General features: G+C 39.1%; 1 protein-coding gene and 1 long non-coding RNA gene across 2 annotated transcripts; both read right to left on the bottom strand.

The window, feature by feature from the left end:
* Nucleotides 1-2,092: 2,092 nt before the first annotated feature.
* LOC131473596 (uncharacterized) lies at nt 2,093-4,751 on the bottom strand. Its single transcript, XR_009242196.1, has 3 exons — nt 4,609-4,751; nt 3,060-3,133; nt 2,093-2,157 (listed from the first exon to the last, which is right to left on the bottom strand). It is a non-coding gene; the product is annotated as an uncharacterized LOC131473596 (long non-coding RNA).
* An 11,958-nt stretch (nt 4,752-16,709) lies between these two features.
* On the bottom strand, nt 16,710-23,568 carry ubac2 (UBA domain containing 2). The gene is made up of 10 exons (XM_058652228.1): nt 23,385-23,568; nt 21,572-21,696; nt 20,834-20,953; nt 20,581-20,687; nt 20,361-20,484; nt 20,224-20,271; nt 19,865-19,973; nt 19,245-19,387; nt 18,043-18,219; nt 16,710-17,845 (listed from the first exon to the last, which is right to left on the bottom strand). The coding sequence occupies exons 1-10, from the start codon at nt 23,413-23,415 to the stop codon at nt 17,738-17,740; spliced, it is 1,092 nt and encodes a 363-aa protein (XP_058508211.1). The 5' UTR covers nt 23,416-23,568; the 3' UTR covers nt 16,710-17,737.
* Between the last annotated feature and the right edge of the window lie 693 nt (nt 23,569-24,261).

Below are 24,261 nucleotides of genomic sequence, written 5' to 3' on the forward strand. Positions count from 1 at the left end.
CTTTTTGCTGCAAAGTCAACAGCGTTAACCACTACCCAAAAATGGCCTCTTTCGGCTTAAAGAAACTAATGAAAGCAGCTCACGAGCTAATGGGTGGCATCAAAGTGCGAAGCCACTTGTGCGGCATATTAGAGACAATATTATTCAACAAAGACTGATTGGAGAATTTAAAAAATGCTTCAGACACACATGCACATGTTTCCAGTGAATGTCCCGTCTAGCTCCACTCATGTCCTTAGCTATAAAAAGCTCTTTGAATAACTGAGACAAAATTGATGATCAAGCTGCAAAGCTGTCCACATGCTGTATCTCTAAACGACAGAAACAGAGGACCACACGCAGGTTCCCTTTAACTGTACCCAGCCCGTGCAGATAAGAGTCAGGGGCTCGTTTTCAGCTGTGTCCTTTCAGGTAGCCGGACAACAATGAGGGTTACATTCAGACCTACTTTCCACTGTAATCAGGTCAGGTCCAGACAGGTGCTCCCTGACTGATAAAGAGCTGTGAGGATGGAGGACTCCATTTCACTGCAACACATTTTTTGTTTGTAAAAACTTCTAACACAAAAAAAGGAAGCAATTTGTTTTCTTCAGCAGGACAAAACACAAACACAGAATGTACTGATTATTTTTAGAGAGGAGAGGAGGAATTTCAATCATCGTTTGTCAGTGTTTCATAAACCTGACTAAACCAGAGAGAGAAAAAAGTATGATGATGTCCTCTGTATTGGTAAAGCTTGTGCACATATTAAACATATTTAATGGAGCACAACTGATGTAACAAACGTTTCTATTTTCAGTTCATCCAAACATGATCATGATTACAATACAAGCGTCAGGGAACGACTTTTGTCATGGCTGTTGGTTGAAAATGGGAGCAAAAATTCCCTAATTTTGTTTGGTCTTTACATCTGTCACAATCAGTCCTATGGCGTTTCAAGGAAATGTTCTGTTTAATGGATTTGCTAATATGACTGCTGCTGACATTTGGACAAACTGGATAAATCAAACACAAGAAAGATCATCCTGCCATATTTCTACCCCTTTACACGCTGACTCCACACTGCAAATAGTGTAAACCTTGTACAGACACATCAACCAAGAGGAAACAAGCATGACATATTTTAATTAATTGAGACACGCTTTGAAGCAGACACTGCTTTTAAAAATCAGTACTGTTGTATTGAAAAATCCTGTCTTGTTGTGTATTGTTCCTGGTAACACGCACCCTCATCAGAACTGGCTGCTTATTGTGAAAATGAATGCGGCATGCTATGCAAACATGACTATTGATTTTTGTATTTTGATTTTCCTCTGGAGGCGTCTTGCAATTTTATGGTCAGGATGCAGTTGCAGAGGCTTTTCACAGGATATGAGCACAACGCATTTATGTTCATCTTTCTTTTTAGCTGCTTTTCAGATACGCACTCGAGTCTGAACATTTTCCTCAGAGTGTCCCAAAGGGCTGTATGTCAGAATGCAAATGTCTGTAAAATGTCATTCCTGGCATTTTCTATGACGTCTTTCATCAGCTCCCTATTTAAATTACTGGAAAATGGCAGATGATTTTTCACAAAGATCACAACAACCAAGTGGATGAGGGTCTCTCCTCCTGCACACTCGAATTCCACTCGCCTGAACGTTCAAGTTTTAAGTCTGAAAACGGCTGTTGTGACAGCATGTGCTCAATATTGGTCCATACTAGGGCTGCAACTAACGATTATTTTCATTATCAATTAATCTGTCAATTCTTTTCTCAAATAACCAAGTACTTTTTTGGTCTGTAAAATGTCAGAACATTTTTAGCAGTGTTCACCAACCTGGAAATGATGATGTTCTCAAATGTCTTGTTTTGTCCACAAACCAAAATGATTATATTTTAATGATTTCTTTATTATATGGAGCAAAGAAACCAGAAAATATTCCCATTTAACAAGCTGAAAACTCAGACAACTTGTTATAATTATTGAACAAAACACAATCGTCGACAAAATAGTTGACGATTAATTTGGTAATTAATTGATTCAATAATTATTACAGCCCTATAATCAGTACTGTGGGAACTGTAGATGTAATGAGGAGTCTTTCACTTGCCTTACTGGTGCTGACGCTGCAATATCCAGAGGCTGCTAATGGCTAATCTCTCCAGTCAATCCAGCTGCCAGGGGAAGCAGAGGAACACGGTTAAGTACAGGTAGAGGCAGACAACACACTTCATGAACCATGACAGTGCACTAGACACTGGTCTCCTTCAAATGTGATTAAATATTACTTTTGCTGTCAGGTGTTCACTCCCAAAGCAAAGCAACAACAGTGCAAGTGATGAAATGAAATCCACATTTACCTTGACAGTATAAAAGGTGCAAGCCTTTGAATTGCCTTCAGGATTTAAATTCTGGTTTTCCTTGTAGCGTGCGGTACAAATGTCTCTTTTCATTTTGTTTTAAAACAGGCGGTGAAATCTCATGAAATTTCATAAGGTCAGGATTTACAGTACCGCAATACTCTCTTTCCTGTTCATCATCTTTGAAGTTTTACATCTCAGTTATTTTTATATTGTGTAAAGCACTTTGAGTGGTCATTAAGACTTGAAAAGCACTAGATAAATACAGACCATTTGTATTTACGCACACAAAGCTCCGAAATGATTGTGATTGCATAAGACTCTTACACTCTACATTTGCAAATATCCTTATCTGAAGTTAAAAATCATGTTGATTGTATACACTACAGTTCTAAATCTAATTTGTTCATGTTCAGAGAACATTTATTTAGCATCAGATTTAGTTGTTTCATTCTGTAAATGGTCCATTGCAAATAAAATGAATGTCAAGCAGTCACTTTAAATTTTGCCCAGGGCTTGACATCTGTCTTTACACCAATTATCGTGCATATTACATAAAAACAGGCACGGAATGATTGAAGGAGACTGGACCAAGATTGTGCCATCCTTGCCTTGAGATAGATGATGAGTTATTCTAGTGACTCAGCACACAGCAACATTACCCATCATTACAGCTTGACATAACTTTGTTTGAAACAGTATAGAATTACATTTACCTGCTTAAATGGCCAATAAATGTCAGGGTGGCATTCCAGGATGATGGAGAACTGGAATGAGAGACCTCTTTCTTCTAAGCAGGAAAGACTGCTTAGAAGCAAAAAGAAAATGCAAGCACTCATGAGTGAAGTGTTGAGAGGCAAAGTAATGTGGAACACAAAGTAATGTAACTCACAAGTTAAAAATAAATATTCAACACACAGTATATCATTTGATGCCTGGAGAGGAGAAACATTGTGGTTTAGTGAAATAAAACCTGTGATTATTCAAGTTTGGCGACTGAAAATATGAAATAAGCCCTGTTACCAAATAATAAAATGTAATTATTTTGTATGGCTATGTCTATATGTTGAATAGATGCTTAAGAAATTGGATAACACAAGATGTCTGTTGCTTCTCCGATTCTGAATGTCAGTCTTATCAGTCTATTGGTTCATTTCATCATGATCTAAATCTGCTCAGCAAAGGAGGTCATTAGTTGAATTGAAGGCACAACAGAATCAAATCCATTTGCTTTTAAAAGAACAAATCACTTAAGATACTGCACTTTACCTGGTGAACATCTTTAAAGAAATCATATGAGTAACACTAATAGTTTTTTTCACGGCAAGAAAACCTTCAGTATATTGGGGTTTTTTTTCCCCCCACATGATTGAATGACAATGTATAGTGAATGTCTATTGATGTGTTCTGTATTGTAGACGTGGACACACTCTAATCCCTGTGGACATCCATTGACAAAGGGACAAAAGGGTAATTTGTGTTTTGAAAACACCTGTAGGCCTATTTACTTTCTTTTTCTTTTTTAAAGGTTAGGAAAAATCAAAGCATTTGTTGGAAGAAACAACAAAACAACAAGCAGGCAAACTTGCACAATGTCCAAAAACCCCAAATGATTCTGTTTTAATGATTTCTTTGTTATATGGAACAAAGCAAAACGGGAAAAATAACATGTAAGACGCTGACAGAAATCTGAGAATTTGTCTTAATTCTTTAACAGTTTGATTTGACAGTTAATTTAGTAATCGATTAATAATCGGGGTGTCCGCCTATCGCCTATGTCAGCTGAGATGGCACAGCACCTCCGCGACATTCTAAGCAGTAGATAATGGCTGGATGGATGAATAATCGATTAATCAAGTAATCTTCTCTGAGGTTTTATGGCTGTTGGCAAACAATGATTTGGTTCAGTTCAAACGTATATCCCAAGCTCAAGCAGTATTGTTATTTGAGGAAAGAATATGTATTTTAGATGAAACCTTATTTAATGTCTAACTTTGGATCATAATGTGAACACTGCTTATTAACGAGTGGAACCACTATCAGCAACAACTAATGAGCGTTTAGCCTGGCGTTAGCTTGTTAGCAAATTAGCGTTAGCTTGCTAACAAGTCAAACCACCAACAGCAACAGCTAACGACCGTTAAGCCAGTTAGCAAATTAGCATTAGCTCTTTGACACGTAGGAAAGACTTTGGCTTGTTGCCAAATTAGCGTTGGTAGAAAGTTCACAAGAGTTGTGGAACTCACAGTGGAAACGGGACTTTACCTTTACGGACTGTGGAAATTGTTGGGAAGAGTTTGTTTAGTGCCATTTCATCCTGGTTCTTTGTTTTGGTGAAGAAAATGAGAGGTGTTTTCTTCAAGCTGCAGCTAGCAGCCCTCAACACCTGTGCTCTCTCCATATTATGGGCTTCCAAACACTACCTTAAACATAAAAACACAAAGCAAAATGGGGCAACAATATTATTGAGCTATGGAATATATAAAATATATTTGTTTTAATGTAAAGTGCCACTCACTTTCCACTCCTTTGCCTACCTTTCTACCTGCAGGCCACCTGCACATTACTGTGAGTGTCCTGGAAATTGCCTTTTCCCTTATTTTCAGAATCACAATAAAGGCTTCATCTATGTTTGAAACTTTTTATATTCAGTTTGTGCTAGTAAATTCCAAATCCATGGGTTATAATCTAGTCCAGATTAGTTTTACATGTTGACGTGACATAATATTTGGGTGCAGTAAAATCACAATTTGTACAATTTGTTTTTTTTTGTTGTTTTTTTAAACTCAGGTTTGCAGTCAGGTTTGCTTTAAGTGTTAATTTCATATGGGATAAAATAATAATTTATGTTTATTTTCATACATACAGTTTGTGCACTCAAGAGTTTAAGTTTCGTTATGATGTCACAATTGGAGGGATGATGATGTATTTATGTTGTCATTTTCATTTGATCACATTTCTGTTATGATAACCTTTGAGAGACAGAGAAACTCATGCCTTTATCTTTTTATATCTGTAGTGTCGATGGTGTCCAATGTGTGCAAAGCGTTTGATGACATGAAAGAGAAACAAACTACCAGAGAAATCAGTACGAGGCGTGGTCATTGTTAAACCAGTTTCACTACTCCGTTTTTTTCTATTATAGCCTAAGTTTGACCCGCAAGGTTGTGAAAATAGAATATTTTGAAAAACATTTCTGGATATGATTAAGAAAGGCTTCGACATGTGCCTCCATCATCATTTCCAGCTGTAATTCTGTTCTCTAGCGACTCATGAACACACCCTTCTCCCTCATCAACAACTAATAGGTCCTGTGCTCATTTTCCACCTCCGAAGTTGCCATTAACTCCTCTTTATCACCATGGCATTCAAAGGCTTTTAGGCAAACTCTCGTGAGATTGGTTCACGACAGGTCAGCAAAACAAGGATGTTTTTCACCAACAGATACAAAAGCCTCTCCCTCGTATGATTGCCTCATCATAATCATCATCATTATCTGCATTCTCATCATCATCCTTTGTTGTCACCGTCATTACTGACAGAGCTGTAAATTGCCTCCAATTGGGTATTCAGGTATCTGAACACGACTATCAGCTCTCAAACCCTGCTCCTCTGAAATGTATACATATATATATTAAATAACCCCAGCCCTTGACCTGGCGAGGACTCAAACCGACAACCTTCCAGTCACAAGCGAGGTTCCCACTCCTCTGAAATCATATCTTGTGAATAATGTGTTCAATTTGTGAGGATATATTAATCATTTTTTCCCCCAATATCCTTTTTAACGTCAACATCCACAGAGAAGTTTTCATCATACTGACGCTGCAGCTACAGCTGCTAAATGTGAATATGTGAGGAGCATGGGTGTCATACGAAATGGGTTGCACTCTCTGCTCGTCACAACCTTTAACCATCTATCAATAGTGAGCCTGGTGTTGCTTTTAATATTACAAACTGTGTGTTTCCTCTACAGCTCACACAGTGAGTTCCCCTCTGACTGAAATAAGCCACACTGTGCGCGACACAAGGCGACCAAATTACTCTCGTCTTAAAAGGGAAAGTATAATCTCTTTCTCCTCGTCTGTCTGCTGTACATGCACACACACAAACACACACACGCTGAAACACATGGTTGAGTCGCGGCTGCTGTTCTGCCAGCAACATCATCACTCTCCTTCCCACCCTTGTCTCCATGGAGACAGGCTTCCAGAGCTGGCCGTTGTGAATCAGCACAGACTAAAATGAGAAAGGGGGGGGGGGGGGGAGTTCTTTGTGTTTGAACATGACTAAAAAAAAAAAAAGGAAACACTGTGAGCTCTGCCTTATCTCAGTTCCTACACACACTTGATCAAAGTATCCACCCATTCATGCGCGCAGATGTGAGAGAAAAAAAAAGAGCATGAATATGTTGATAGATGTGTCTATATTTGGAGATTTTTGTTGTGTCCACAAGGCTCAGGTTGATGAAGTGAATATTCTCCTGCTAAATCATCCTCTCATTCAAAACAACAACTTAAATTTCCTCTTCTACCTCATCCACTAAAATCTGAGTGGATGTCCACGCTGAGATTAGAGGTTGTGTGGTGGGATTACGTGAGGTTAGAGACCGCATAATGGAAGGTGGATCCATCCTCTTCTTAGTTCTAAAGAGCTGATGTTCTCACGGGTCACAGAGGGGTAGTGGCTCGCACTGTTGCCTCACAACAAGAAGGTCACCAGTTTGAATCCCAGTTTGATCGAGAGCCTTTCTGTGTGGAGTTTGAAAGTGGTGTGTGGGTTTTCTCTGGATACTCTGCATGATGAAGTGAACATTCTCCAGCTAAATCATCCTTTCATTCAAAACATCAACTTCATTTTCAGACACATATTTAGTTTCCTCTTTTCCCTAAAATCGGAGTTTTGTCCAGGCTGAGATTAGAGGTTGTGTGATGGGATTACATGGGGTTAGAGACTACTCTACATGCCCAGTTTCACTATTCTCTATTCAACATCTTTTTCATCCTTTCTTATTTCTAAAGAGCTGATGTTCTCACGGGTCACACAGAGGGGTAGTGGCTCACACTGTTGCCTCACAGCAAGAAGGTCATGACCAGCCTGTCTTCCAGGACAATTAAGTTTGAGACCCCTGCTCTAAACAGGTGTATAAATGCTTGTTCGTCTCAGTGCGTTTGCCCTGTGATGGACAGGTGATTTGTCCTGAGTGTACCTCACCTTTTGTCCTATGTCGTCTGGGATTGGCTCTAGTGCCCAACATGACCCCTCACGTGGAGGACAAAGCGGTAGAAAATGGATGGAATTTCACTCACAAGGGGTGCATCGGTTGGTTACTTAAGAAAATCATGACGGAGCACAAAAAACAGGCAGGGTAAGAGGAGTCGGCAAAGCAAATGGGTCTGCTCGTAAAGGCCGACCAGAATCAGCTGTAAAGCCTCTGTGATGAATGCACTTCCATCAGTCAGGACAACATCGGAAGTATGTGGTTTTTAGACCGGATGAAATGGATCTGCCGGAACACGTGTGCATGTGCAATGGAAGTGGAAAACTCTCATCACCTTAACACCTTCACCTCAACTCAGAGTCACACACACACACACACACACAGATGCATTAAAAATAAACATGGAGCATGCATTCATGTCATACCATATCTGTGTACAATTACAGAGGAAGTGAAGCTCATTAAAGGTCAGAGGACGCGGGGAGATTCCTGCCAGTGTAATAGTGAACGCCATACAGGGGCAAGAAAAGAGCAAGGTATAGTTTATGAAGGAGGGAGTCCACATTCTGCACATTTCAGTTGAACTGTGGGTTTTCAGTGCATCAGAGTTTCATTTGTGTGTGAGAGAGAATGAATTTAGACATTTTTAAACCTTTAAAACCTCGCTAACGACACGTTTGTACAAGTGCGGTTTTTGCATTACTTTAATTACGCAACATTTTGTGCTATCGGGAAAATTGCAAAGCTGAGAAGTCGAAGGTGCGTAAATGTTTTTGCACATTGAGAGACTCAAAAAAATGCTATTATACTGTTCAAATTTCAAATTTAAATCTTTTTGTTTTTCTTCATTTTAAATCTTTAACACCCAAAAAAGTCCGTCTGGACTTATTTCAACCATAAAAGGACCAGAAAATGTCCCGCGAGTAAGTGCTTTTGCCCATTTTTCCAGAATAACTTTCAATATCTGGTAGTTATTAACAATTTACTTTGTTTAGAAAAAAAACAATAGTTGCACTTGAACACCAGATTTTGCATGGTAAATGTGTAATATTTAAAGTAACATTTGTTTGAGTCTTTGTCTCAATGTCCAAAAACAGGCCAAAAAATGCAAACTATGTACAGGTGTTTTTCTTTAACCCTCTCCTCTCTGATGACAAAGACCGAAATAAAATGACCGTAATAACCACACGATGGCTTTGACGTACAACTCCTCAGCTTTCCGAAAAAGCTGGAATTCTTCTGATAGCGCAAACTACAGTAATGCAAAGTGTCGTATGCGATACACTCAGTGTTAAAGGGTTAAAACAGTATTTTAACATACAGTAAATTGTAAATAACTGCCAGATATTAGAAGTTATTCTGGAAAAAGATGGGCAAAGCACTGACTCACAGGACATTTTCTGGCCCTTTTATGGTGAAAATAAATCATAGATTTACTTTGTTAGGATTCACCTCAAACGACTCTCCTGCCTCTGAGCTCAGAACAAACACAGGTGATAATTACGTCCCTGTCATAGCATCTAAATGTTGTTTATGGCGACATAAGCACAGACATAAGTTTAAGCCGAAGAAGAATGATGGCTGCTAATCTCATGGTAGTGCTGATTAAAGAGTCTGAGTGCAGAATGCTTTTTTGGAGGGGGGGTTGTGGGATTGTGGGGTTTTTTTCATAACAGGTTTCAGGCAGCGATCAAGTCAACAAACAAGAGATGAAAGAGGAACAAGTTTTCCGACCCACAATCTGTCATCAGTGTCAGGTGACGACAAAAACCAGAACAAATCCTGAAGAGCACCAAGAGCCAAACCCTAATGATTAAAAAAAAGAGTGCACTCACTCCCGCCGCGAGTGAGTGGCGTACAGGAGTGGAAGTATGCAATGGAAATGAGCGCGCCGAGAGGCCTGAAGGCAGGTACGGTGCATTGTTGTGCCCCATTAACTCAGACGCTCAACAGAGACAAAGCAAAACCTAAAGTGGAGGCAAACATCAGTGGCCTTTCAGCCGCCGCTTTCTCTCTGCGACGCAAACATTCCCACGCGTGGTCACACGCACGCACACGCACGCTCGACAGACTGTGATTGTTGCAGAGACTCCAAGTAACAAATGATGTCATTATGTGAAAAAAAAACACAGCAGCTTGAATATTATTACCATATCAGTGGGAGGCGACTGGCATCCATGCCTCCCATAACTGTGGACGTACTGGTGAGAAAGGAAAGAGAGGCGGCCTTTGTTTGGGATTTTTTTTTCTTTCTCATACGTCTGACATTTGCATTCTCGTGTCACGCAAAGTCAGGGTGAGAGAGTCACGCAGCTGCTTTGGTATTTGTGAAACATCATTAAGAATACCAGGGCATGTTAATACAGAAGGCAAACCTAGAGGGCAATCCCAAGGGCTGTGAACGTGTTTTAGTTTTTTGTTTTTTTTCCTTTCTCGTTAAGCATTATGGAAGGCTCATAAATGATCACGCACAAACATGATGAGAGCAGGAGAAAGACTGGCTCCCCATGGCAACCACACAAAACAGCATGCACTCACCATGGCAACAGAGCTGGCGAGGGAACAAAGCGCGGAGACGGCGTCGGAGCTGGAGCTGGAGCTGGTCTCCGGTTTGTCTGATTTGATACATGCGTGCCAGCAGCAGCAATAATTCATCCACTGAAACATGAACAGTTATCACATCTGCATGACAGCAGCTCGTGTTGAATCAGGTGGAAATGAAGCCACAGAAACTACACATACACATATCAACATTTTGATGTTAAAATAGATCATATGACCCAGTGGTTCCACAGAGAAACAAGAAGTTCTCCAACAAGGTCCACTGTTTCATATTCAGGAGCGTATGGCAGAAGTATTCCATACGAATATAATCGATTGTTTGAATTCTGGAGCCTTTTTTTTTTAAATGGCCTTGCTATACAGAGGTTGCCATCTTGGACCGCCATGTTTCTACAGCAGAGACCTCTCTGGTGACTCTTTTTCAAAAATCATTGTGGTTTTTCCTGGTGTTACGAGGAGAGCCAATAAATAAAGTAAAACTAAAACAGAAAAGAGCACAAAATTGAGCCAAGCCAAGGTCAAAAAGGTCAAAAATAACTGTGTGGGCCTTCTTGACCTGTAGAGGGCGCACACTCACGGAGACAGGAAAAAGGCAAGTATTATAATACACAATTGATAAAATAAGAAATGGGCTTACCGCCAGACTGGTTACCATCATTTTCTCACATTGCCAGTGACTGTTTTTGTCTTCTATTGTCTCTTTTTGGTGCATTTAAATTATTACTGTAGATTGCATACAAAAAACAATGTTATGGTTAAACATGTCCATGTATTACTGTGACTTATTGGACCATAAGGTCAAAACCCAACAAGACTTAAGAAACGAATTGTGACATAAAAAAAACTAAACATGAATCGACAGCAGAAAGTTCCTCTGTAGTTCTAAACACAATATTTAAAGTGTTTTTGTACTCACTTTTTTCCTCAACCACGGCGTTATTCCTCTCTCCTACAGCATCCATACACATGGCCAATTGTGCAAATTAGGGAATGATGTCATTTAGCCACTTTTAGGACGTCCAATAGCTACTTTCCTTGGTGAGAAGTTTGCAACACTTTCTCGTAGTTACCCAACACACGTGGGAAAAAGAGGGGTGTGCAGAAGAAGTCCATGTGTGTTGCAATCTGTAGTCTCACCGTGAGGTGGCACTAATTCCTACGCACTCGACCTTTAAGTGCGCTAAAACACAAAATCCATCCATAATTAATCCATTCTATCTTTAAGCATGAGCTGGAGCTAATCCCACTTCACACTTAGGCGAGAGGTATGGGTAAAAATAGGTTATTACATCTTATTTTATTTCATTTATTTCCTATTTATTGCATTTATTCTTACCGTTTTGAGCCATTTGAAAAAGAAAAAGAGATTGTAGTATGAACGAGGAGAGATGGGGAGACACTGGCTGCAAGCCAGAAGTGAATCAGCGGCCGCTTGAGAGGATATAAACCCTGTGTCACAACGTTAAAGAAAGTGAAATAAACTCCTATATCCCCACACTCAGTTGGATCTGCTCCAAAATTGGATGGGTCCTTGGTTCCTCCTTGGGACATGCACCATACTCACACCTATATTTTTCATTTTTATGGAAAATAGTTCAGTTTACCCAAATCCCCATTGATCATTTCAGCATCTTTTCTTTTTTAAGCTCTCGTCGGCCTGGTTTGGAGCAGAAACTGGAACTGGAAACCACCGGATCAGCACCAAAATGGAGGACGGACACAATTAGTAACAAGCTGTTGAAGACGGAGGTGAATAAAGCAGAGGTGAGTGGAAAAAGAGAGTGAAAAGAAAAAGACACGATTGGAAACGCATTTATCACGGTGTCAGAAAAAAATGATATTTGCCTTGTAAAGAAAAGTGTGACAAATGATTCTTAATTGTGTTAAGATTCATTTAAATACTGGGTTTGATGGGAAGCTTAAGTCAGCATTAGGACCTGAGACAAAGGAAACATCTCAAATCTCTGCGTGAACATGTGTTAAATCATTGTTCATCAGTTTGTCACACTATTTTGTGGCTGGTTCCTTTTTTCCAGGCGAGCAGAAAAAGCTCAAAGGATGTATAATCTGGCAAATTTAAATCCTTTTTATTCTTTGGTTTATCTACAGATTAAACAAACAAGATTATATGTGAGACATGAGACATAAATATGTGAGTTTAGCGGAAAAATATAGTCACGATACAGTTTTTTCTTTTATTTTTCCCACTATTTTCTACCATTTTTCACACTATTTACACTATTGTGGTAATTTTTGAGGGGGTTAGCGTGCATAAAAACTTCACATAGAGGTCAGGTCTGGTGGAAAATGCAATATTAGTACAGTGCCTGGATGCCATGCATTGCCAAAGGGCTCTATAGCGCCCCCCAGGGAGCCACAATTGAGTTCCACTGAATTCCCCCGAAAATTGGTGGGAAGGTGTCATAGCCCAAGACGGACAAAAAAGTTGATCAGAACCATGGTCTCAACTCAACAGGAAGTCAGGCATTTTGAATTTTGTCGATTTGCACCCGACGTAAATGAGCGAACTCGTCTGACAAATGTGTCAGTTTGTGTACTAGACATGTCAGAGGCCAAATGTTATCCATAGGTTTCGCGGATTAAAAAGGGGCGTGGCCACGGCAGCCATTTGAAACCATTTTCCGCAAAACAGGAAGTTCCCTATAACGTTGCCAAACATTGACCGATCGCCTTTGATACTTTAAGGCCACTGTCAACTGTAGTGTCCACAATTATGGCTTTCTGGGATTCATTTAAAAAAAACAAAACAAAAAAAAAACATTTTGAATATATATTTGTTCAGACACTGTCTGTTAAACGTCCAAAAAATAATAAAATCATTCCTCTCAAATGAGGTGTGATTAATGCTGCACATTAAACTTCACCCACATGAGGTTTGCTCTCAGTCAACTTGTTATTTTCCCCCTTTAATCACTGCCTTTAATTAAACAGTGAAACACAAAGACACTCACAGATATGAATCACTGTGGGCTTTTTTAAGCTGCTTTTCCTTTCATTCGGCAGCCATTTAAAAGCCGCTGCGCTCGACTGGATTCGACGTCAGCAGCTGAGAGTGAATGGGTGATCATGTCAGCGTGAAACTCAAGACATGGTTTGGTAGAAAAAAATAAAAGGGGAAAAGAAAAAAGGTAATATTTCCCTCATTGTCTGTGGGAGCTCAGGTGATGAGATGTCAAGTGTCTGATGAAATAGAGACGAGGCTCAGTGTCAGTTTCTCTGGAAAGACGATTTCTGATTCTGTGATTTTAAATAATCCGTCTATATAAATATTCCACCACCCTGGAGCAGAACTACTGTATCTGTGGAGCTGTCTGGAATAATCAGAGCAGGTGGGTGTGGCACTGAGCCCAACTGGCAACAACAACACTATGAGAAGACCTGACGTGATGTCTCCATCTAGTGGCGAAAAGAAGCACCAACAAGTGGATTTACATCCCAGTAATGAATAATAAATTGATTCTTGATTGTTGCCCCATATGTTGACACAATCTTCCTCTAACACAGTGGTCCACAATTGGTGGCACATGGTCAGCATCAGTATCTGGCCCGGCTTACATTATTTGCTTATCTTCACAAAAAAAGTAACATTTCCTATCGAGTTCAGAGCTTTTATTCTGAAAAAATATGAACTCATTCAAATAGATTCTGTTGCTAGAATTGACAGTTAACCTAAACTAAATGCTTTGAAAAATACAGATAAAAACACTGCTGTTGCCATGGAGACAGACAGGTCTGGGGAGTAAATATCAAAGAAGAAGCAGTAATTCTTAAAAAACAGTACGAGTACGTGTCTCACATGCATTTAACATGAAATTAAAGGCATTTTTGCCTGAAGAAGATACGATGTTCGGCCCAAATATTCAATTGCTTACCAAATAAAATTGGCCCTGCTGTAGCACATCCATCCGTCCGTCTTCTACTGCTTTATCCTCCACATGGATAAAGATTAGCGCCACTCCATCACAGGGCCTCTAACACATTATTGTGCAAAAATGTTTGATTTGCAGAGTTTAAAAGGTACCGTGTGTAGAACTAAGCAAGAATTATTGAATTACTGAACATCCCTTACCTCACTCTTCCCCTCCAAGTGTGTCGGAGAAACTGTGTAGATATGACACACTGTGTTGTGGGCTACTGTACAAAACATGATGAGGCAAAGTGGCTGCCTCCATATAGCTGACTCCGCTGCTGGTTCACTCTGGGGTCATGAAAAACAATGATTCATACAAACAAGAGATTATACACTTATAAAAATGTATCTTCAAATTCTGCCAAATTAAAATAATTCCACATACATTTAGATTTGTGGATTAATGTTTTCTTCTCCCGTAAAAGAATGTCTATCTTTCCTAATGTGCATTAAAGAAAAGGATAATAAAAGTTATGGTTTGGGGGTCGAGAAGAACATCCTGTATTTATCCTACTGGATTAAAAACAAAATGATGTGGCCATGATAATATTTGATTGTTCAACAGATCAAATGTTTAATTACGGTCAGAAAGTTGTCCATGCAACAACTCTCTCATCACATGATCTTCACTCTCCACAAACATACACACACAAACACACAAACAAACGACAGACTCGTCTCATATCGTCATATATTATCACTATCATTATGCACAAAATATAAAACTAGCATCTGTTTCTTGACATCAAAACACAGTGGCTGCATTACTTTCTCTGTCTGCACATGTACACACACACACACATACACACACACACACACACTGACTGCTATGCAGTGCATAGTCTCCATAAACGTCTTTTTATGACTTTGCATAATAAATATCACAGGACTTTTTTTGTTTTTTAAGACTGCTAAGATTCAGACGGCGAAGGAAAAAAACAAAGACGTATAAAACGGAATAAATAAAACATCGAGTGTGCGATTAGGGCTGCAACGATAACGACTAAAAAACTATTTTCATAATCAAATAATCTGTGCTTTATCAAAAATGAAGTTTCTCCAATCAAAATACAGTTGAAAATATCTATGAGATGTAAATTACAACTGTACATACTTCAAATTCCAGTTTGCAATTTCAACAGCACAATTTTGACTCGTCGAAATTTGAGTTTAGGATATCTATGGTGTAAATTTAATTTATGATATCTAAATGACAGATTGACAGCCTAAAACCAATAGAGAGATCCTTTCATTGGAGAGAATTGAAGATATCTTAAAACTGTAATTATGACTCGTCAGAATTGACTTGTCACAAACAAACCCCTATACACATAAAATTAACATAATTTGCCCCAGGAAAAATGAAGTTATGATTATTTGAAGTGTTCATTTTGACGAGGAAAAATTAATTAAATATCTGTAACACACAGAAATAGCTTCTTACAAACACTCACGCTTATGGCTGCAACGATTATTTGATAAATCGATTATTATTCGGCTATTAAATTAATCGTCAACTATTTTGATGATCGGGTTAGTCAGTTTGAGCGATTTTTTTAAGATTTTTCAGCTTCTTAAATGTGAATATTTTCTGGTTCCTTTGCTCCATAACATAGAGAAACCACTCAAACTGAATGGTTTTTTGTTTCTGGACAAAGCAAGACACCATCATTTCCAGCATCTTCTGATACTTCACAAACAAAACACGTACTCGTTTATGAAAACAATGCTTAGTTGCAGCCCTAAGAGTGCATATGCATGGGAGGAAAAATGAAAAAAGTGACCATGAGATGAGAAAGGCAAATATGACGACCTCCATGACGGACCCATGAAAATTCACCAATGGAGACCCCTGAGATTGCCAATCTGACCTGTACGTATCCTGCCAAACGGCCCCGCTCTGTCAGAGACAGTATCTTTAACAGAGTAAAGGGCAAAAGCAGCTCTGGCTCCTGTCACACTAACTGCTTTGTTCAATCGTCCAAAAGCAGGAAAGGGCCGAGTCTTGCTACTTCTATCAAGCACTGCCAACATAAAATAAACAACCTACAACCCATTTACCAAAAAAAACAAAAGAACACAGTCACATACAGTATTTGACATTGTTTGTGGATTCCTTCATCATTGTGTTAAATGAACTTAATTTTTACTCCTATTGTCCCAGTGAACACTAAATTGTTGCCTCTCTCACAATCCAATGCATCTTTTCTTTATCTTCTACATCCATGGTTCTCAAACTGTGTTATGTGCACCACCACTGTACATGAGATTCCTCAGAAATAGCACTCTACTGTATAAACCAGGGTATGTGATCAGAGTGGTGCTGAGGATATTTTAGGACCTGGAGTGCGTGGAAAATTAAACAAATAATAATAATTAGGGTCACCTTATCTCTCGCTCCATCTTAATCTCACTATACCAGTGTGGGAAGTATAAGTATATTGGGACTAAATCTGCCTCCTGTGAAAAGTAGCTGACTTACTTGGTATACAAAGCTTAATATTTATCATCTCTAACCAGTTATCAAGCTCTATGATCCTGGTTTTTGGTATAATGGCATCACAGGACAGTGAGTTTTACATATGTTTGCTTCATCATCAGTTATGTTTTCAAAGGTATTGTATTAATTCATAATAATACGTCATAAGGAGATTAAGGAAACATGGTACAGCCAGTTTATTCGCAAATGAAAGAGTCATTTAAGGCCTACAAACTCGTGTTGTTGTTTTGATTTGGTATTTTGGCCTGCTTTCCAACAGAAAGCTGCAGCTGTTAGCCGGACATAAGTAATATTAGCACACGTAGAAGGGCTCGCTACCCTGCTCAAAAATGTCTTGACCAGAGAAGAGGAGAAACAGACGGTTAAGAGTGGAGAGGAACGTGAAGACAGATGATGGCGGTGTGGATCTGTGCGTCTCTCCTCCTCTCTCTTGTACACGTGGACAGTTCATATCCAGCATATTTAAAGTTTCAACAGTCCATTATTGTTGCCTTGTCTCTTATTTCTCTTCTGGGACAAACGTTTAAGCTCTGCCTTATGTCGACATGTTAAAAATCAACCAAATATGCTCAAAACAAAACAAAACGGTGGGACAGTGTGTGTTTCTGTATGAACACACGGGTAGCTCCTTGTTTTTGTGTTTCAGTAACGTCCGGCAACTGGCATCTACCGCTCTCCAGTGTTTTGAGTTGGGGTTGCAGTACAGTTTGACATATTTCATATTCAGCCCCCTTTGAAGACAGTTTTTTTTACTTCCTCCACTGGATTGACGAGTAGGATGCGCTGAAGTTGTACAGTTAAAAAAAAAAAAAAGAGTGCTGTGTTTTCTGCACGTTTCAATGGGAGTCCCTCAGGGTTGGAGGTCTAACTCCTCTGCCTTGAGCAACGATGCCTGTTTCACACTGCGATGATCATCAGAAAGCTATGACACAAACGTCTCCCACTTTTGTGCTTCGCACTTCTTCATTAATCAGCCTGCTGTCGGGCTCAGTTCATGTCAGACCGGCCAAAGACTGCCTCAGCGACACAGACGATTATCTGTACAAATTTCCTTTTGCCTTCTCATTACTTTCATTCTCTTGTTTTGCGTTTACCCCCTTTTTTCTGCTTTGGTTGCTTCTCTTTCTGCTTTCTCTGTTTTCCTCTGACAAGGCTCTCATTCTCCCCCTCTCTTTCTCTCTCAGTGTTGCAAGAGGAAGTTGGTTGCCATGTTGATGTCGTTGTTTGAAGCTCTGAGGGCCTCGAGGGCATCCATCCTGGAAAAGCCCATTTCCACCAAGCGTGCGACCTGACAGACAAGGAACAACACAAAACTGAGAAACAGAAAAATCATCATCTAGGACTATTTTTTCTAGAGATTATCTGCAAAAAGTACACATTCTGGTTCAATAAGAGAGGGAGGGATGGTAATCTGTTATCAAGGTCATTAATTAAATCACAAATAATGACAAGTTATATCCCAAAATGACACAAGGAAACACTGACCTGCTCCTCTGCGACAGGTGAGGGTGAGGGCGAGTTGTCCAGTGGCGGTGGCTGAGTGGATGGGTGTGTCTGAGTGGATGGTTGTGTCTGAGCCTGGGGGTGGGGCTGCATTGGGGGTCTGTTCTGTCCTCTTTGTCTCAGGGACGGAAACAACCTGGTCCACTGTAACAAACCAGGCTGCACACACAGTCACATACAGACACACATAGAGACAAAGTCAAGTACTTTGTACAGACGAAGAGTCGTGCTGTCACTTTTTATGGATATCTGTGCAAACTTGGAGGGGGAGGCCTTGAAAATGCCTTCAAGGTGAAAGTATACAGTATAGAAGTGCGTCAGACCATCTGAAGTCATGACCCAGTAGAGGGTGCTCTGAGCTCAGCTTGACTCTTTCATATGTTTGAATACTCTCTTGGATCATCACAAAAATAAGGTAGTGATGTAATGTTATTTTGCTGTGAAAATGGAGGACAAAGGTGCGTGAAATCAAGGGCTGCAATCTTTTTCTTCTTCTTTCAGCTTCTCCCCTTTAGGGGGCGCTACAGAAAATCATGTGCCTCCATCCAGCTCTATCCCTTATGTCCTCTTCTGTGACACCAACTGTCCTCATGTCCTCCTCCACAATGATTACTCCATTATTAATCGATTACTAAACTATCATCAACCATTATCGCAACTATTTTGATAATTGATTAATCAGTTTGAGTGTTTTTTTTTTTAATTAAATTAAAACAAGTTTTCGGATTATTCAGCTTCTTAAATGTGAATGTCTTCTGTTTTCTTTGCTCCAGATAACAAAGAAATCATTCAAAATGAAAACCAAACAACTAATGAATAAAAATGATCACAGTATCGTCCTCTAAGTGGAAAATCATGTCACCAAAGCTTCTGAAAAAGCAGAATGTGGAAGTATTTCAAGTGTAACACCAAAAAAAAAATCAGTGGCTGGCCTCAATTGTTAGCTCCAACCTAATGAGGCGGGGGAGGTGGTTTGATTATCTTCAAATTAAAAGCATGTCACATAATTAATGTGAACATGACTTTTTCTTTTTTACAAAAAGTGACAGTCCCTAATGAGACTTAACAACTCCCAATTCCTATCAAAAACATTCTGTGGCCTTCAATGCTTGAAGTACTGCCTCTAAGGTCAGTTAGAGCTTTAGTACTGTAACGAGTCGACATATTATGTCCACGTTCTGTACCTGTTGCTGAGGTCTTGTGTTCCTCCTGGCCTCGTTGTACTGGGCCAGCAGCAGCTGCTGGTCAAGCTGATCCATCCTCTGCTGCCTCTGGATGTCCAGAGTGGCACCCATGCCCAGAGGAGTCTCACTGGTTGGCTGGGAGCCTGGAGGGCCACAGATGTAAATAACACAATTGGAGTGTTGGAAGAGAGTTGGAGACAGGATTCAAGATTTCCATCTGGAGCTTGTGAGTAGCATAAATATTTAAGATGTCCTGTATTGAACAATAACACGTAATAAAATAGCAAATACCAAATCACCTTGGGGGTTAAGGCTTTAGGATTTCACCACAGACTCTTTTGCAATATGATAGTTTGAGTACCTTTTTCTGCAAGACGCATTTGATAAGTTAGTTTTTGAGTTCTAATTTAAACATCACAAATGTGTTCATATTTTCTAGACTTGAAAAATTGATTCAAGACATTTTAATACTAGTTATTTTCCTATTAATGATAAAATACATTTTAAAACTTTAAGGATTTGCAGGAAATACTCATCAAATACTCTATTATTACTCTTACTACTACTATTCCTCAGGAAGACAACATTTGTACACGTGACAACAAAAAGGTTGAACATACTTGAGAAGACTGGCTCCAGAGTACACCGTCCAATGCGAGACACCCAGACAGGTACGAAAAGGAACTTCTGGACGTGGAGAACATTGGAGTAGTAGAGCCCACCTGAAATCTGAAACAGCACATTCACAAACATCATGTTGATAGTATGGTAATGGCTGCCCTGCAAACAAATCAAACTGTGTGTTGTAATACAGCACTGTGCAAAAGCCTTAGTATTAGAATGACTCAATCAAAACATCCAGAAATAAAAATTCCATTTTTTTGAGACGCAGAAATCTATACGCATTGCACTGAGTAATCTTGGAGACATCACTTTAATGTTGAAAGCATGCAATGTGTAAAAAAATGTGGCCACTCACCAATCCACTCAGGGCAAGAAGCCACATGAATGGGCTGGATGTCAACAGCTGGGAGAGAGAGAGAGAGAGAGAAAGAATTATGAAGTTAAGAAATAAATACATACAGACACCCAAATTAGCAGAATATGGGATTTTACCTGCAGGCCTACTATGTAAACCAGAGACTTGCTGGTGATGTGGATGTGGCCCATGACCTGAGTGACTGGTATCTTGGGAATAGACAGGTAAAAAGGCACAAACAGAGCGAAGACTGGGGCGAGCCTGGGAGAGGAGAGAGGGAAGAGTCCAGAGATGATGGTGATGACATGAAGGGTAGTGTGTGTGTGTGTGTGTGTGTGTGTGTGTGTGTCTACTCACAGTCCTGCAGGCAGTTCCTCAACCTCGTAGTCAAATAGAAACTGAAAAGCCTGGGCCAACAGGAAGTCCATGAGTGCAGACAGACACCAAGTGCCAAAAAGGTAGGACTAGAATTAACGGTGACAAGTAGAGCAAGTTAGTGAGCACTGCTTTGGAGCAGACGAGGAAGTCAGATATCACCTTCCTTAAAAGAGGAAGTTGAGTTGATTTTCCTCCAACTACTATCAGAGGAACCCATAGACTTAGTACTTACCGCAAACTTCCTGGTGCCAAACCTCCTCTCAAAGATTCGGAAGTTGTAAATGAGCAGGCTGCTACAAAAGGAGTCTTTCACATCCAAACAGACGAGCCGGCCACACAACAACCGCCACACCTGCAATACAAATTAAAACACACATACACATTACTGAGGCCTTTAAATTACTTTAAAATCAAGTTAAATCAAAGCAAATTAGATTTTTTATTGCACCAAATCACAACATTCATTAAACCAAGGCATTTTATACCATAAGACAGACACCTTACGAGAGGAGAAACCTAATAAAGGTCACACACTGAGCAAACACTTGGCAGCGTTAGTGGAGACAGAAGATAGAGACCAGGAGCAGATGTATAGCAGTTGTATTTTATTTTGTGGAATAATGGCTTTTATCAAAAATACGGTTTGGTCTACAAAGCAGTATTTTACAGGGCTTTATGCTGCACTACATGATCTTCATCAGCATAGTGATGTGATAATATAAAGTGATGACAAAGGAATTTCTGCCTGTCTTTAAAGACTGTAATTGGCTTTTAAGGCACATTCTTAGGACCACACATTTGACTCTTTTCCAACCTGTGACCTGCTTTGATCTAGTTACTGTATAACATACAACTACAACATGAGTAAAGGTTTAAAAGTTCCACTAACAGCTGGTATGTGGACCGACCTAAAATGATGTTGTCAATGTGGGAACTTGTGTCTGAAAGCCAACAGATACTGGACACATACCTGGTGCTCCTCCTTCACAGCCCGTAGGTTGTAGTCAAACAGTTGTTGGTACAGCGGCAGCAGGGTGAGCATCACAGTCAGTCCGTTGAGAACCAGAAGAAGGCCTTTGGACAGAGGAGCCATATCTGCACAAAACAAAAACGGAGCAAGGCAATTTACTTTATATTAGGGCTGTGTTTAACACCAATTTAAATATTATTTTCATGTTCTGTACTACAGATATTATACAAAACACAGTTAATATAGTTAATGTGTTTTGGCGCTGAAAGGATGATTGATTCATCATTTATAAATCCTTTTATTTGATTATTTGAAAATGCCAAATACTTCACAGGTCCAGCTTTGACAATAGGACTTTTGCTTCAATTAATTTATAATCATCTATAATTATAAAAATGTGCTATGTAAAGCTACATTCTACAAACCTAGTAGGACTGCCACCCTGACTCAATAAGTCATTTGGCCTTATAAGTGTCAAAATGTTTTGACAGTGCATGCAGCCATTTCTCAAGTCCAGGAGAGTTCTGTTTAAAAACTCGACTATTAATCGATTACTAAACTAATCGTCAACTATTATGATAATCGATTATTCACTTTGAATGTGTTTTTAAATAATTAAAACAAACTTTATGATTTTTCAGCTTCTTAAAGGGAATATTTTCTGGTTCCTTTGCTCCATAAGGAAAAGAAATCATTCAAACAAAAATAAATTTGGTTAGTGGACAAAACTAGACATCTGAGAAAAAACTTGAAGATATATTCCATTGTTATATGATGAAATCAATAATCACACTGAGTGCCAATGAATTTCAACTGAGTCATCAGTACAGCTGAAAAAAAATTACACATCAACACAAATGCTTAATCCCCAAAAAAAGTAATCAAGATGAAAACACCCACTATTTTATCACTGATAAGGTGACTGCTGCTGTTACTGTTATCTTATGTTTAACTTATTAAACAACTCTGTACACTGCTAACTTGTGGGTTTATTTTTAAGATTAAGTAATCTGTTGATTATTATCTCGAGTTGCTTGGCCCAGAAACTATAAATTAGATAGATTAAACCGGAATACAATAGATTGAGAAATAATAATTACACTGTAAAGGTTCTCAAACTTTTTATACCAAGTTCCACCTGAGAAAATATTGAACTCTTGAAGTAGCACTATTATCACCAATGTTAAAATACAAAAAGGTATAAATAGGCCAAGCACATGAGGCAACAATTTCTTGTTGTTGTTGTTATTTGTTTTATTTCCTACACCAAAATACCCCGCTTCACTCCGATCACATACCCTGGTATAAAGAGTAGAACACTATCTGATTTTCCTCCAAATACCACCAGAAGAAATTCGCGTACCACTGGTGGTGCACGTACCCTAGTTCAAGAACCAAGTCTTGTCACAGTATGACAACAGTGACTTAGCTTTTTATATTCAAAGTGTATGTTTACATGTTTCCTCCACAATGTAGGAGCAGAATAAACAAGTGACAGTGATGTCAACTCAACTACTTTTTCAAACGTAGATATAATACAAAAACATAGCACGCCTCTTAAATACGAACTTAACTGGACATTAACATGGTCTTTCCTTAACTTAAGCATTTCGTTTACAACGGTGACAGCTTTGCGAAGTCAAACTGCTGCGTGGAAGTCACAGGTTTGTTGGTTTATGAGCCTAATAATTGGTTTATTATTATTATATACAGTAAATGACAGCTCGCCGCTAACACTACTTTAGCCAAGCTAGCTTGTTACTGCTGGAGCTAAGGCTGCGACAGAAAGTCTTCCGGTTTAACACACACTTACAGAAGCCCCGAGAGCCGGTGATGGAAAACATAGCGTCGAGTTGAACTGCGGGAGCCAGCCGGAGCCCGCTAGTCCCGGTGAAAAAATGTAGCAAACACTAAAACACCGAAATAAAGTTAAAGTGACGAGCCATAGTGAGACAAGGGAACGAGAGAGCCGGGGGTAAAGGGAACTCATCTACGGAAGCTCAACTAGACCAAAGCACTCACACCCCCTTTAAAAAGCAAACCAACAATAAACAATAGTTCTGTTAAGGTTTCTGTTGTTTTATTACTTTTTTTAGTCATCATTTTTATTATTATTAAAACCAGATAATTTTTACTGATAGTGTTTTGCATTTGTCTGCTTTTCTATTATTTTATAATATGTATTATTCTATAGGACTGGCCAATATACCGATATTATATCAAAATCGTGACATGATATAGATTTTGGATTTCGTCATATCATGATAAGGTAGCTGTGATGCCTTTTCCTTGTTTTACAGGCTGTTGCTTTAATAATAGTCATATTTATTATATTGAATACATTTGTGAAATAGAACACATATATATGCTTCATTTAACATTAAAAAGCTAAAGAAATAAACCAGGTAAAAGCCTGATATAGATCATATATCTGGATATAACCAAAATATATTGAGATGTTATTTATACGCCATATCGCCCAGCTTGACAGAACAATTGATTATATTGTGATGTATATCAATATTGAATGATATAAAAAAAGTCTATGATAAGTGATCAGGTTGGTTCCCATATCGCCCAGCCTTATTGTCCTATATATACACACTTTAATGAGGATGTAACAATACCTACATGTATTGTCTCTGTCAAAAGAACTCTTTTCTTGTTTACTCTTTATTTTAAGTGTTTCT

This window comes from Solea solea, chromosome 15 (assembly GCF_958295425.1).
Source record: "Solea solea chromosome 15, fSolSol10.1, whole genome shotgun sequence".
Classification (NCBI taxonomy): Eukaryota; Metazoa; Chordata; class Actinopteri; order Pleuronectiformes; family Soleidae; genus Solea; species Solea solea.